General features: G+C 41.2%; 2 protein-coding genes across 5 annotated transcripts in view; both read left to right on the forward strand.

Annotated features, from left to right (window-relative positions):
- The window catches only part of RAD54B (RAD54 homolog B), a 68719-nt gene that overhangs the window by 12840 nt on the left and 40913 nt on the right, over positions 1–14966 (forward strand). The gene's annotated exons all lie outside the window — the stretch shown is intronic.
- FSBP (fibrinogen silencer binding protein) lies at positions 6450–14158 on the forward strand. Its single transcript, XM_054193623.1, has 2 exons — positions 6450–7599; positions 11837–14158. The coding sequence occupies exons 1-2, from the start codon at positions 7229–7231 to the stop codon at positions 12360–12362; spliced, it is 897 nt and encodes a 298-aa protein (XP_054049598.1). The 5' UTR covers positions 6450–7228; the 3' UTR covers positions 12363–14158.

The raw sequence follows: 14966 nt of genomic DNA on the forward strand, positions 1-14966 counted from the left end.
TCTCCCCCAGCTCCTCTGTCTCCAATAGATATGAAGGTGGACTTAAGGGAAGATGGAGAGAATGTAGCTATCAGGTGGAGGGACAAGAAATGCCTTATTGAAGGGAACTGGAAGGTTTTTTTGAGCTATCATGAGTGTTATTACAGACTTGGCCTGGATCCCTTCAAAGATAGTCTCCAAATCTTTCTGTGGCAATGCTCATTGTTTGGATCCCCTTTGTTGCCATGCCAGCATAACTAGAGTTCAGTCCCAGCTTTTGGCTTTGGGCCTTAAGTTTTCCCCTGAAACAGAAGCTTTGTCACAATATGACTTTCCTAAAATCAACAAGACAGTGATAAGATGGTTATCTCGCTGTCCTCAAAATACCCGCTGAGCAAAAGTAGAAGAATGGAGAAAGCTGCTCCCATGTCAAGTGCAGGGAATATATTGCACGGGGAAGTATTTTGAGGTTAATATTTAAAAGCGTAATCTCCAAAATTTTCATCTCTCTGTGAAAAGATGGGAGAATTGCAGAAACTTGCCTTCTCTTAACACTGTTTCTTTTTCTAGAGGCTATCTTGCTAATGGGGATTTAAGAATTTAAGCAAAATAACCTGAGAAAAATCATATTTTCAAATCTTTCTGTATTTCTCAGCTGCTTCTGATCAGTCATCAAAAAGCTTGTTGGAAGAGAGATCAGAGAAGATACAAGCATGCATTAGGAACTGGATGCAATTCTGAATTCGTAAAGAATGGTGTTCTTAGCATTTTTTAAGGATGTGACTTATAAAGTGAAGAGCTAATTCATGGTGCTGAGTAGTCACTTCAGTATTATATTTGAGAGTGCTGTAACTTTAAGCCAACCTTAGTTTGAAGGATGGTTACAGATCTAAATGTGTGGGCCCTGGAATGTCAGACTGAGATCAAGATAAATTCTTTAAAATTTGGCAAGGGGGGCATTTTAATTGTCTAATTTGGATATTTTTCATTTCAGTGGGCTAAATGCATTACATCAGCAGAGGGGATGGAAGTGCAGTTAGCTTTTATGCTTGGAATTTTAGCTGATAAGAGGTCTGGAGTAGGCCCTGTGCAATTGAGGATAGTTTCAAGAGAGGGGTGTAAAGGTAATAAATACATTGTTAATGTCTGTGTTTTCTGTGCTTGTCACAAGATACATGCACCCTTGTTCTTGCAGCAGTTGCAAGAACCATTAGATGTTAGAAGTTAATACATTGGTGGTGTTCACCATCTGTGATGGTGATCACAGAAACGGATGCAGAGAAATAAATGCAGAAAAAAAGAGGTAAAGCTTCCCCTTGTTCTCCCTGCCCCTAGTGCAAGACAGGTTTAGAAATGTTTAGAAACAATTGTGCAGGAGAAAGGAAAGGAGTGATCAGAGAGGTTCAGGTACAGCAAGGATAAGAACAAGAAAGTGCAACATTGATGGTGAAAGTGTTGATGAAGACAAGAAAAAAATATCAGGTGAAATAAGAAAGCTATTTGAAACACAACCTAAATGATCTAAAAGTATTTCTAAAAAGCCTAGTGAGAATGTATTTAAGCACTCTAACTTCCAGGTGAAGTTGTCTTGCAACTTTTGGCCCACAAAACTTTGTCTTCCTCAACCCTCTCATTAATGAATAATGCCTGCAACCCTTAATTTTGAAGATTACCCATGAAACAACTGTCCCTATGAGAGACCTTTGAAGTTGAAAACTTTCTCACCCACCCTTTGCTGCAGCAGGCTCTTAAAACAGGCAGATCGAATGACTTGGCGCTGTCTTGCTGTTGTGTCAGTAAAGAGGACTATATGATGACCTAATGGAACTTTTGCAGCCCCTACTACCTATAGACACTCTCAAGTCGTCTTATGCAGCTGCCAGATTCATTTGCAAGAGTGAGCAACTGCCTCAATACTTGCCAAATGTTTCCACTGCCAGTATACCCTAGCATATTCAGTGATGTGTAACATACCCCATCCTGGCTGCTGAATCTTCTTACAGTTTCTCATAAGCACAGGGGTATCAGGGTTTCACTTCAGTTTTGATTCAAATCTTGCAGTTGTCCTCTTGTTCTTAAAATTTTCAGGCTCCTAGGTAATTGCAAATGCTAAACGCAGGTCTCTGCAGAGCTAGTTTGCTTGCACATTAGTGAATAAGGACAGATGTTCCTCAGACTTATTCTGAGGCTCCCATTTTGTGGGCAGAGTACCTTCACAGAATTTAGCAATCCTTTATCTGTTGATTTGATTATTTTTTGCACTAGAAGGTCCCAGCCTGGATCACTTATGTTGGCTTCATTACCTTCAACATTCAAGTTTGCTGTCTGATCCAAACTACATCTTTCAAGATACGTTCTTTCTTAGGGCATCCTTAATTCCCTGTAATGTTTTTTGTCTTTGAATCATCTACTTTTTAGTGATTTATTGTTTTTTTTTAAAGTCTGTCATGAAAAGATTCTTCCTCAGTTCTGTGTGACAAAGGATCCTTCCTCTCCCTCCATCCAGGATGCTTCCCCGATTTAAGACGTTCTCCTTTAGAGGGTGATCTGTGTTACAAAGTGCCTACATTTACGTGGGCCACTTGATGTAGTTATTGGCTACAATACATATCTGCCACTTGTAAAATCTGAGCTCACTGAACTTCTTCAGCAATGCATAGTCATTTGGTTACTTTAAACCCTGACTGTATGATAGCTGTGATTCATTCATCTCTTGATAGCTCTCCAGGATGCACTATTTGTATCATTTTTTTGGTATTGATTCTAGACTTTTCCACAGCAAAAATCTGAACTTACCTGTTACTCATAGTTTTAAGTCTTATTTCACAACTGTTGAAGTTCTGCAACCTTAGCAAGGGGCTGTTGCTCGTTTTTTGAATAATCAAGCTGATTTTCCTTTCCCTAGAAAAAAACCTCTGATCTACTCTCACAGCTCCCATTTTTCATGAACTTCCAAATACAAAGATTTCATCCACTTGAAAACTGTGTTTTTAAATATTAACATTTAAATTGGGAAGCATCTGCTTTTTTTAAAGGAAAGAATCAAACAAAATTTTAAGAAAAGCTGAATCCAAGGGTTTTTTTCTTTTCAGAATTCTGAGTGGATTAGTGAATTCCACCTTGAAAATATGAAGAAAAAATGAGCTGTACCTTGTGTATAGGATTAAAACAGGAGGTACTGAAGGCAGTGAAGTGATGTGAGGGGTGAACATATGGCTGTTTTCTTCAGCAGTGACCAGAATTTCCTCCCTGATACCTGTGGTTTGCTGTCCCCTCGGTTATGCTAATACAAGTTTTTGTAGGGTGTGTTGCACCATATTCCTAAAATGATCCAGATAGAGTCTGAAGAAGCTTTTTCAATGTATTTCTTTTCTGTGAGTTATTTGTGCCGTGACATATTGGATCAGGGAAATGCTGGTGGCTAAAACTAACCCAGCTCAGAAAAAATGATTAATTTGCAGACAAATCAGTTCCCTGACCTGACTTGCTCAGAAGATTTGTGAGTGCTCCTATCAGAACAGTGAAGGGGCAGGAACATGACAGGGTTGGGGGGAGGCAGAAATTCCTGTTTTGGCAGTGTCCCACATTTATGTTGACTTAAACCAATTATTAAACTCTGTGCTTGCAAAAAAGAAATAATAAATTGATTAGTCTGTAGCTGGATCATCTCCCTAAACTGGCCGCATGCTGTGTTGCATAAGTGCTAGTGTTGGTGGAAGGTGTAGGATGAAGGGTGGACTGCAGCAACACTTCTTTTTTTGGAGTCGTCTTGGAACTACACCTATTGTTTTAGCTCAAAGAAGTCTATAGGTAACATTAATATCCAGGCTTCGTACTGATATGACCTTAGGCTGATGAGCAAAGCTATTTTGAAAAGGAAAAGAATAAAAAAAAAAAAAAAAAAAGAAAGAAAAAATCTTGGTTGGCAGCCAGATTGTTTTTACAAGGGTTATTTTACACTCCTGCAGAACAATATGTAATTCAGACTGATTCCTTCAGGCACTTACTCAAAAGAAATCTCTGTAGCGGTATTTTGCTATAATTGCATTAGTGTGGAAACTTGGTCTCTCTAGCAACATTAAGCAGCAAGGTGAGAGAGTAATACAAGTTTAGATAGGTCTATACTAGGAGTTGCTGCATCTGGTAGCCCAGTGTAGAGGAGACTGCTGCAGCTCATTGCGGCCAGGTACACGAGGATGTATTCCCAAGAGGCACAGGCACACGTGTACACACTATATATAGGGCCACCCATACAGAAGACGCAACACTCATGCAAACACAGTGGCCTCATCCTTCCCTTCGCTGGCTGACTGGGATGAATGCCTGTTTGTGGAAAATACATATGTATACAGTATGGATCCCTCCAGCAAGTGGCTTTAGACTCTTACTCTGCTCAGTAGCTGGTCCCTGGATCCCCTGGTCTCCCAGTTGCCTCACAGACCTGCACTGACCTTACCAGTGGCCAGTCCCCAGGTATCCTGGTCTCTCCAGTAGCCAAACCTCAGACCTTCTGGTCTCTCCAGTAGCTGGCCCAGACTCACGGTTGCTCCAATTCTCGGCTCCAAAGCCTGCTTGCTGGCGAGTCTGGCTTGGTGTCTGCCAGAGGTCCCACGCCGATGTTGGTACACAAGCAGATGCATAGGCTCTGGCCTCTGCTTGCTGGTGCACCCGAGCACTTGGGGCACTGTGACCCGTGGTGCAGCTCCAGTTGCTGGCATGTCTGCTTCCATGCAGTCATGCCTGCAAAGTAGAGATTCCCCTCACTCAGAAAAATAAGTTGCAAATCTAGTTTAACAGGAAGATAGGCCAAACTGCAGTGATCAGACGCAGGGCATGGCTGGACAACCATACTGAGCAGCCACCTGTTTACGTGCCCCTGACCCTGTTTATCCATTTTTTCCCCATCCTTCTTCTATCCCAAACCACTTTCATACCTCCCTTTTCTTGCCTTCAGTTCTTCCTCTAAATATCCTGTAGTATGCCTTCTGCAATCCCAAAATACTCTTCCTGGCATCTCATAATGAGTCCCACCCCCAGTAGGCAGTAGCCCCCTCCCCTTCAGTCTGCAAGGTGATCCAGGGAGAGCCTCCCCCATCTCACCCCCGGCCCACTGGGCTGCTCCTGTTTCCAACAGGCCTGGGAGCAGCCGGGCTCAGTTTCTTTCATTTGGGTTACTGGGGTTCCTCTGCCCGACGCTGTTCATCTGTGCTCCTTTCTGTCTGCGGGGAGGAGCCTTTGATCACACAACCCAGCACTGACGTTTTTCTTTCGGTCACTAAAAAGTCAAGAGACTGGGCACTGCATAAAGTTTCAAAAGCAGAAGAGGACAGCATGGGCTGCAGAATTGAGGAATTCTGATATAGCCAGAGCCTAAACTATCTGAGGCACATTCAATTTTTTTTTCCCAGTTATGGAGGAACAACCAAGTGCATAAATTAAAACCAAAAAAAAAGGATAACCACCAGCTTTCTGCTCATAATATTAGTAAAGTGCAAAGTGTGGGGAAATAGGGAAGATTAGGTGTTTAAAAGTGATGGTTTTCATACAGCGCTTCTAACCACATAAATATTTTGTTTCTCATATTCTAGTATAATGGGCTTCAGACTATAAAATGCTTTATTTAATCTTGGCTTGAAAGCAATTCCAGCAAAGTGGACTGGTAGCAATTTTGTTAGGTGGTACGGACAAGCCAAGTCTCAGAAACTGTTCCAAACGTGCTTGTTATTCTAAATGCTAATTGATTTTTAGCAGTTAAAAGTCTCCTTTTGTTTAGTTTGAATTTCTTGTTTTGAATACGGTTTGTGTCTGCTTTGGGGTTTTTTTTTCCCCCCCTTAGAGCAAACAAGTTTATACCTAGATGTTTATAGCCTTAAGATATTTCAAACTATAATTAGATTTCCCTTTCCTTCACCCCCCTTCTGGGCTCCCTTGTTTTCAAGGCTGAACATGTTAAGCTGGAGAAGCTGTTGCCACTCTCAAACGGTGTTTGTTTCCACCCTCCGGACTCTTTTGCTCCTGTACGTCATTTTTCAAACTTAAGTTTTTGCTTTTTGTATCTGAGAGCACCTTTCCTTGCATCTGCAGGTTTTTCTCTTTCTGCCATTTGTTGATTTAGAGCACAGGGATTTAAAGCCCTGTGTGCATCTTTATGGGAAGGCTCAGCTTAAGGTGCTACGTTTCAGAGCAAACATTAGAAATGCACCCACATCTTGTTAATAAAAATCACATATTTTTATCCCGAAAGCGTGCCTGGAAGTATTATTATAGAAGCAGGCTCTTTCCTGGTGGATATTATGAAAATCCCAGCATGCCCAGGCTGTAACGCACTCGGTAAATCTGTCACGACCGACCGTCGCTGTTCCTGGCTGCAGCCCCAGCCCGCGGCCGCGCCGCTCCCCGTCTCGGGGGGCGATGACCCGGGGCGGGCGGGGAAGGGCAGGCGCTTCCCGCCGGGCACGGCGCGGCGGCCGCGGCGGCACTCCGTTCCCGTTCCCGGTCGCCGGGGAGGCTCGGCCGCCGAGAGAAGCGGCCTCTTTAAGAAGCCCCCGTGTCGGTAGCCGGAGCGAGCTGCCAAGCGCCGGGGAAGCCGAGCTTTGCCGGGAAGCCCGCGCCTGAGTGTAACCCAACCGGCTGGAGGCTCGGCCGGCCCTGATTGACAGCGGGACCGGCGCTATGCAAATGGCGGCGGGGGCCGGGGGCTCGGGCAGGGAGCTCCCCGCACGCGCCGCCCGCGCCCTTCCCCGGCCCGCAGCCGCCTCACAAAGCAGTTGTTGCTTTTATTTTTCTTTTTCTCTGGGGGGGGGACGAGGACCCACGTCGTATACGTGTAAAATCATCTCCAGCGCGCTTTCACTTTGAGATACGTGTGAGAGAGCGAGGGAGATGTGTCAGAGCTTGTTACTCGAGCTAAATTAGGTAATTTTTAGCTGGGTAACATGCTAATCTTTAAACCTTCATGTTTTTAAATCCTGCGTGTGTCTGGTCTCTTCATACAAAAGTGCGTTTTGCTTGTTTCTTCTCGTCTTCTTCAGTCTGAAGCCTTATGTAGGTCAGGCTTGGCTTAAGCAGATTTCCTGAACCTGCGTCAGCTTAAGCTGAAGGAATTTTAATAAACCCTCCCTTGTAGGCGTGGGCCTAAATGAGACTAGCCTAGTTAAGCCTGATCTTTTTCTGTTTGTGAAAAAGAGCTGAGCAGAGCTAGGGACTGCATGGTGGCTTCAGAAACGGCTTCCTTAATTCAAAGATAACAATGGTTGGGAAGGCCAGATCTTCTAATTTTACCTTATCTGAAAAGCTCGATTTGCTAAAACTCGTGAAGCCGTACGTTAAAATTCTCGAGGAACATACCAATAAGCATTCTGTAATAGTGGAAAAAAACAAATGCTGGGATATCATAGCTGATAACTACAATGCCATCGGAGTAGATCGCCCTCCTCGTACTGCACAGGGCCTGCGCACGCTGTACAAGAGGCTCAAAGAATATGCCAAACAGGAGCTATTGCAGCAAAAGGAGACTCACTCAGATTGTAAAAGCAGCATTTCCGAGCCAACCAAGAAAGTTGTGGAGATGATTCCACAGATTTCCAATGTCTGTTTAAGAGACAGGAGCGGTGTTCAAAGGTGAGACGATTCTTTTTATTTTGTTACTGAATGAAAATTATGGCGCCTCCTATCTACTCTGTAACGCTTTGCTTGTGTTCAGGCTCCTAAAGGAAATGTTTATCAGAAAAAATCCCCAAATGGGGAACAATGACAAAATAATATTGCTTTTGTTTTATGGGAAGCTTTATGGTGACTTAGCACTGCATTCTTTTTTTTTTTTTTTTTTTCAGCTCTTTCAAAGCCTGTTTCAGAGTCTTTGTCATACTCTGGAAAGTGAGGGTTAAGAGGGAATCAAAGAGAAATAGTAGCTCCAACCTCTACCCCTCCCCTACCTTTTAATAGGCAGATTATTCAAACACTGGCAAAGTGATGGCTATTCTCCTCCATTTAAGGTAACACTGCAGTCATTTTGCAACATATGGAAGTATTACCAGTTTATATAGGATTTTTAATAAAGTTAGTTCACACAGCTAAAAAACCTTACTCCTACACCTTTTTTTCTCTCATTTACTCTGACGTTTGCATGTTATGATTTAACTGATCCCAATCCTTTAAAAAATTTTTTTTTGACTCTCCACACCACAGTGCCTTTGTGAGTGCAAATGTTTTTTTAAATTAGACTTTTCTTGCATTGACGGTGGTTCCCTGAAACTGGAGTAAAGCTAATTGCAGCCTAAACTCCAAGCAGTTCTATATCATACGTTAGGTAGTTTAAATACAAAGAGAAACTGAGAGGTACAGCACTAGAAGTTTTTTTTTGTAGGTTTTTTTTTTTTTTTTACTGCTCAGTAAAGTGAGACACACTGTCTAGATTTGAGCCAGACATAATACAGGCAGGCAGCATGCAGGCTTTCTCCCACAGCTGGCTAATGCCCCTCATATCTGACTTGCAACACTCTGCTGGTTCTGTATTGGTCCATGAGGGATCAAAAAATGCCTGGTTCAGGTTTTGGTTCCTCCAGATACAAAAACTAAGCTGGGGAGGAGGGGGGGGGGAAGTCAAATAACTCCCCATCAACCTTGAGAAAGCTCTGATTTTTCTCATTTCCCCAAGCAGATTAATGGCAAGCGAACTTTCCGTATTTTAATCAGATATACTGATAGTCGGTGCAGCAGCGTAACGCTCTAAGAAAAGCTGGCATGCGCACACACGCTGAATTGGATTCATGGTGCCACTGGTTGAACTGAATGGTAACAATTGTCTAAATCCCAACATGCCAGATGCTCTAAAAATATGCTGTTGTGGGTCCTTTGCGTAAAGAAGTCTGAAGCAACTGGGCTGTGCTGCTGCTCCTGGTGAATGCCCCTGGAGGAACCGTTCCAAAGAATTCTCTGGAACAAAACGAGGCTTTTAATTGCGCTAATAAAGGTTGCAGTGTCTTGACTACCAAGTTTTGTAAGGAGGAAAAAAAAAAATAGTGTGAGAACTTTGGTTTGTAGATCGGCTTATAAAAAGCACTGACGCTTTTTGTGAATGATTAAGAGCTAATGATCTCCATAGTTTGTCTCCTAAAATTTAAACATTTTTTGCAGTCCCTTATGGGTCTGGGAACATTGACTTGATTACTGCTTACCCAAAATGGTTGATCCTAGGAACAGCCAATACACTGTGCGCTGAAGGAAAAGAATATTATTTAAGAGATTATTTTTTTCCCCTGCCCAAATACACCATTATTCGATAGTTCTAATTTTAACTCTGAGTTGCATTTTACCCAAATTTTCAAAACCCTATATTGGGTTTTAACTCACCAGGATATGGCTTAGGTTTTGTAGGAGGGAAATACAAGTTAAAATGAATCCAAATTCTTAATCGCACCTTTAAGCAATTTCTAGCTCACTGTGATTAAACAAAACCTGGTGAATCATGGGTGCCTGCAGGGTTATAAACACCATCCCCCAATTGTGGTAACTGTTGTTTGTCTTTCTTTCAGTCAAGTTGTCAGAAACAACATTAGTAACCACCACACCAGCGGCTCTTTTGTTTCTCAATTCCTTCTTTCTCTCTTTGCTGTCTAATTGTTTTCCTCTTAAGAGACTGACTCTAAGCGGGGGAAAAAAGGCACCTCATCAGAGTTACCTGAAGATTTGGTAATTTTCTTAGCTCAGCGTGGATTACACTTTAAGAGATGTATTTTTCACTGTTAGGAGGCTCTAGTCTATGTTAGACTAAATCTTCCCTACCTTTCTTCTCTTTAACCTCTCTCACTTTCTCTTTCTGCTCTCTCTCTCTGTTTCCTTTTGTCAGAATGACCTGTTTCTCCTGCTGGTTGTTTCCACTTTTCTCAGGCTAGAAGCTGGCCAGGAGCCAGCAAATAAGAAGGAGGGAAGCTGTATTAGAAGCTGCGGTTGTGAAGAGAGGGAAACCCAGAATTACAGTCAGCGCTGGGGAAAACAAGTGAAAATTTGTGTGCAGGATAATACTTCCGATGCTCAATGAGAGGAGTAAAAGGAATGTGAGAAAGAGGTATACAGGACAAGGCGAAGCTTTGTGGCATGAGGAGGAGGGAGTAAAGTGATATAATTGTTACTCTATAGGCAGCTCAGGTAACAGTCAATAGAATTAAGATTATCCTGGCATTTTCTTTGGGGAATAAATGAAAGGTCTGTTTTAAATACCTGCTTCACATGGGCCTTTTTTAAAAAAACCCCACAAATCTTTAATTAAAATAGTTTGGGTGATTGACAAGGTTATTTTTTGGAAAATATATTGCTCTGACCCCATTGAACATTTTTATAATTGAGTATTGAGAAACTTCATGCTTTTATTCTAGAAGTTGCACTTTCGTGTTAATGGATGGCAGGTTAGATCAGGGTCCTTTGGAAATTGCAACCGTGACTACTTCTTTCTTTTAAACCAAGAGTTTTGAAGACCGTGGGAGATGCAGAAGAAATGATCGTGTCATCTTTTGATTAAGGAGTTAGTGTATTTATGCGAGAAGTAGGATGTACAAATTAAATTTCTCCTTTGCTTCTGGGAATTCGAACCCACATCTATTGCTAACCAGGACAGTGTTTTAATAATCAGATAGTGTTTCTCAATTTGTGGATTGTAGGGCTCCCAAGGAGTTTAAACTCAGGTCCTCCAGGCTTGGGGAGCATCTGTGAATGTTACATTAACCATGGATCCACTCAGTGCCTTTAGCTGGTAGCAGCAGCTCAGTTCTTCAAGGATTGGGGAATGTCTCGTATCTGCAACCACCAGTTAGTTATAGCCTCTGTTTTAGACACTTACGGCCATGATGGTGCACCATTTTCGGTATCAGTACCAAGTTAATATATTCCTGTTCCCATGTTACATTATACTGCCTTCCCGGTCATGCTGAAAGTATTCTTTGTAGATCTGTACTGTAAAATAGATCAAGAAGCTGATCTGGCTTTAAAAAGTGTTACCTGAATAAAGGAGTGATGTGCAGAAGTGTAGTGCTTCAAACACGGCTGATGGTAGAGAAGTGGCAGGAACAGCTTGAACGATTATTACCATCAAAGCCAATGTAATGTCAAATCATGATTTGAGGTGCTGCTGACTCAGGGGTTTACACAAAGACAGATGAGTCAAGTGGGCGTTGTACTTTCAAAAAGAAATGCACAGAACTATAGACTGCTCTTAATGGAAACGTTTCTCTGTCTTCTCTTGAAGCTTCAGAAGAATACTGAGATCACCAATTCAAAGAGAAGGAGCAAGGATTAGCTTGATTCCCTAATCTACTGGCAGGGTCCTCATTTGGGCTCTGATTTCTTCTCCCGAGGCTCTGTGTCATTTTTTTCAGTGCCTGTTTTATATAAAAACCCCAAATACTTGGCTGCACGAGTTGGAAACACATTAGAATACATTAGAACAGGATGAGATTAATAAGTTTGGGAGATGGAAATGTTTCTGCCACAGTCCACTCAATCTAAATTTATGCCCTTTTAAAATTACATTATACATTATATAAACCCTTTCCTCTGTCACTGCTTTCTTTTTGTTCTCGTTTGTCACTAATAGCCCTTCTTGCTTCTCCAGTGTCAGAAGAAGGGCCTGCCAGGATAGTTCTCTGTCAGCTGTGCTGTCTTTATCGTGATAGAATCTGAATATGACAGGGCCGTGTGCGTGTGGTGGAACGAAGGAGTGGTCCAGGTGGTGTTCATGTAATGAAGTAGAGTCCCAGGCATAGACAGCAGAGCAGCATTTCAAATGAAGCTTTGGTTACTTACAGCTAAGCTTTTTAAAAATAGCTTTTAATGGATTATTTAAATATGATTTTGTGTGTTCTAGTGCTAGTATCGATAAAGAAACAATTGCTGGTACCAGTTCACCTCAGGCAATGTTGGATCACCATCCCGCGACAGTCATGATGGAGTTGCAATCGGAAGAGGATGTCAAACCTCCTCCTTCTTTGATTATAGACTCACAGCAAAATGAGAGCTTAGAACAAGAGGAAGAACACCAGCTGGTGCACATTATGGAAAGGTCTCCTTCAACATCAGTATCTTCAGTTGATATGAGAGTGATGATGTCTCCCTCTCCTGTACCAAGAAGAGATGAGTTTTTTAGGCTTGAGGTTGGAGAACGCTTTAGACCAATGTGTGGGTATGACCCACAGATGTTACAAATGCTGAAAGAAGAGCATCAGATAATACTAGAAAATCAAAGAAAAATTGGTCTTTATGTCCAGGAAAAAAGGGATGGTTTGAAAAGAAAGCAGCAACTGGAAGAAGAACTGTTGCGAACAAAAATTAAAGTAGAGAAGCTGAAGGCAATACGACTACGCCGTGATCTGCCAGAATACAGCAATATCTAAATATTTTATTACTTCTGTCATATTCTTTGAAATACTTAATAATAAATGCTTTTGCCCTAGCAAAATTGTTCCTTATGTTAATATGGATGGATCAAAATCTGGGCTTGAGAGATGAAAGCATCTTTTCCACGTTGTTGTTTGTGTAGCTTGGAACAATACCTTGTATGGATTTGAATGCACCAACTCTTCTGGTCTGAAGTATAATCAAATCCTGTATATTTAAGTGTTTAGGCTGATAAAAGTCCAAACCTTTAAAATATTTCCACTTATCTCTATTAGAGTTGTGGTGAGCTAATGGAAAATTAGCTCTGCTCTTTTTAAAAATTTTGACCATATGCGTTATTTTTTCAAATAATTACCTATCCTTTAATATGTTATTGAAGTTACAAGTTAATAAATACATATTAAAAGGAGGAATAAGAGGCTATGTTTAAATGTCCTATTCTTTTCAAGTTGGTAAATCTTACGACAGTGGTGAGATTTTGCTGATATATCGGCTTGGAAAACAAAATTACTGGATTGTTATATTTTTTTAATGTTCAGTAGACAGTTGAATAAATGTACATCTTTAAAAAAGTTAATACATTTAATTGTTTCCAGTGGAGGAGTGTTTCCATAGGACGTTATCAAAATAGAGACAATGAATGCAACGCTTGGTTTTTAAAACTGCATGCATGTGTAATTTGTGTGTACAGTTACCATGATTGTATATTCAGTTATAGTAATTATACTGGTGATCAACCACAAAAATGTCTAATTTCCTCATTTGCATGCATAATTACTACAGTGCATGTGCAACCAAGACAGTTGCAGGTGCCTTTGATCAATATCACTATGACTATAAGCTACCGAAATGAAACAGTTTCTGTATGTAAGTAAAATGTGACTTGAAATCAACGGAAGATTCTTTGTTATTCTGGGTACTTTTTATAAATGCTGTTGTTCTGGTCTTTTGATTAGTTTCAAATAAAAAGCCCAAAATAAAAAAGAAATTGATTCTTCTGTCTGTCCATGTAGCAGCCATTTCCTCTGCAGTTACAATCAACGTTCATAACTGGAAGAAAAATAACCTGGAAAGCATAAGTCCCAGATGATTCAGTTCTTCATAATTCTTGGTCTCCTGCGTGTTATGAATGGATCCACAATTGCCTTAGACCTCTGGCTCCTTGTTCCCTGAAACAATACTTTCTCCTTCCTCTAACCTTTAGCACAAGAAAAGGAAATTAAGTACAGCATCAAGGAAAAAGAGACAACAAAGGAGATGTAATTCCTCCTTTCCCTCCCATCTCAGAGGGCCCCAACAACAAAAAGAAGAAAAGCAATAGGAAGGGGAATATTTCTTCCTGCAGCTGCTTGTAACTGTTGCTCCTGTCACCACTGTTTTCCCAAATTTGCTTCCTTCTCCATTCCCAGAGAACCTCAGCGTGCGAGGATGGGGCACAGGTCTGCATCAGAGGGCTCTGAATGAGGTAAGCCTCGCACCTCCTTGTCGGTCTTCTGAGTGCATCACGTTACCATTGTAGTCACAGGGATAAATGCTTATTAAAAACTGAAGGCTGGGAGCATGTAAATGTAATTGAGGGGCTACTGGAGCTTAACGAATTGTAGTTAAAATTTTACAGTAGTGATATGAGAGAAATAAACTTGACTCTCAGTGCCCAGGATAACTTTTACAGGTTACAGGTGGAAAGAGTAGAGGAAACAAGTCTTCTGTTTATAAACTGAGGAAAAATACACACAGTGAAAACAGATGTCGTCAATATGGAATTCCCCAATACTTTTCCAGTTGTTTTCACAGAGAAGAGAGCACTGTAAGCGTTTGTTCTGTTGGGAATTTTTGCTTGCGCTGAAAATGATGATGCCTGAATAAGTGGCCTCTGTTTCTGTACAGTCCTTGGCTTTATGCTGTATTTTTCAGTTGAAGGACATCGATCTGTTTTTGTATAGCTGGAAACGCTTCAATGAGATACTCACTTCCCTGAGTTTGCAAGAGTCTAAATATTGGCTTTAATAAATAAATAACGATTTTATTTGTTCTACTTTGCTATCGGAAATGTGGACTCTTAGAAATGGAAACAGTACTAAATTCTCTGCACTCGTCTTAATTTGGAAATGCCTGATCTTACCTTTCAGTTGAATATCAGAATTATGGTTTCCAGTGGTAAGGAGTTAGTTTCTGTTTGTTGTTAGTGGCCTTATATATTATGAAAATAAATTTTTAATAGTTTAGAAAATAATTCTGATATGGCTCATTGTCTTGGCAGTGGTTTTGAATTACAGCTACTCTTATGTTGGCCATCAAAGTGCTCTAGAGACTTTAGAATATTTTCTGTTGAATTCTCCGTTCTCCTTGAGCTACATGAAGAGGTAACCTCCAGGGTTTCTATTGGCATGGTAGTTTTATTTCAAGGACTAGAACCAGAGGAATTTCCAGTCTTTGCAGTCCTTTCTGAACTGAAAGACAAAGTAGTTGCACAAATAGGACTTTGGGTACATCAGTGTCTCCCTTGTATTCTTGATATTGGAAGGGGAGGGATGCAAATCAGTAAAGAAATAATAAAATACACCGGCCTGGTCAGAACTGTCTCCCTATAATCAGTGTTC

This window comes from Rissa tridactyla, chromosome 2, assembly GCF_028500815.1.
Source record: "Rissa tridactyla isolate bRisTri1 chromosome 2, bRisTri1.patW.cur.20221130, whole genome shotgun sequence".
Taxonomy (NCBI): domain Eukaryota; kingdom Metazoa; phylum Chordata; class Aves; order Charadriiformes; family Laridae; genus Rissa; species Rissa tridactyla.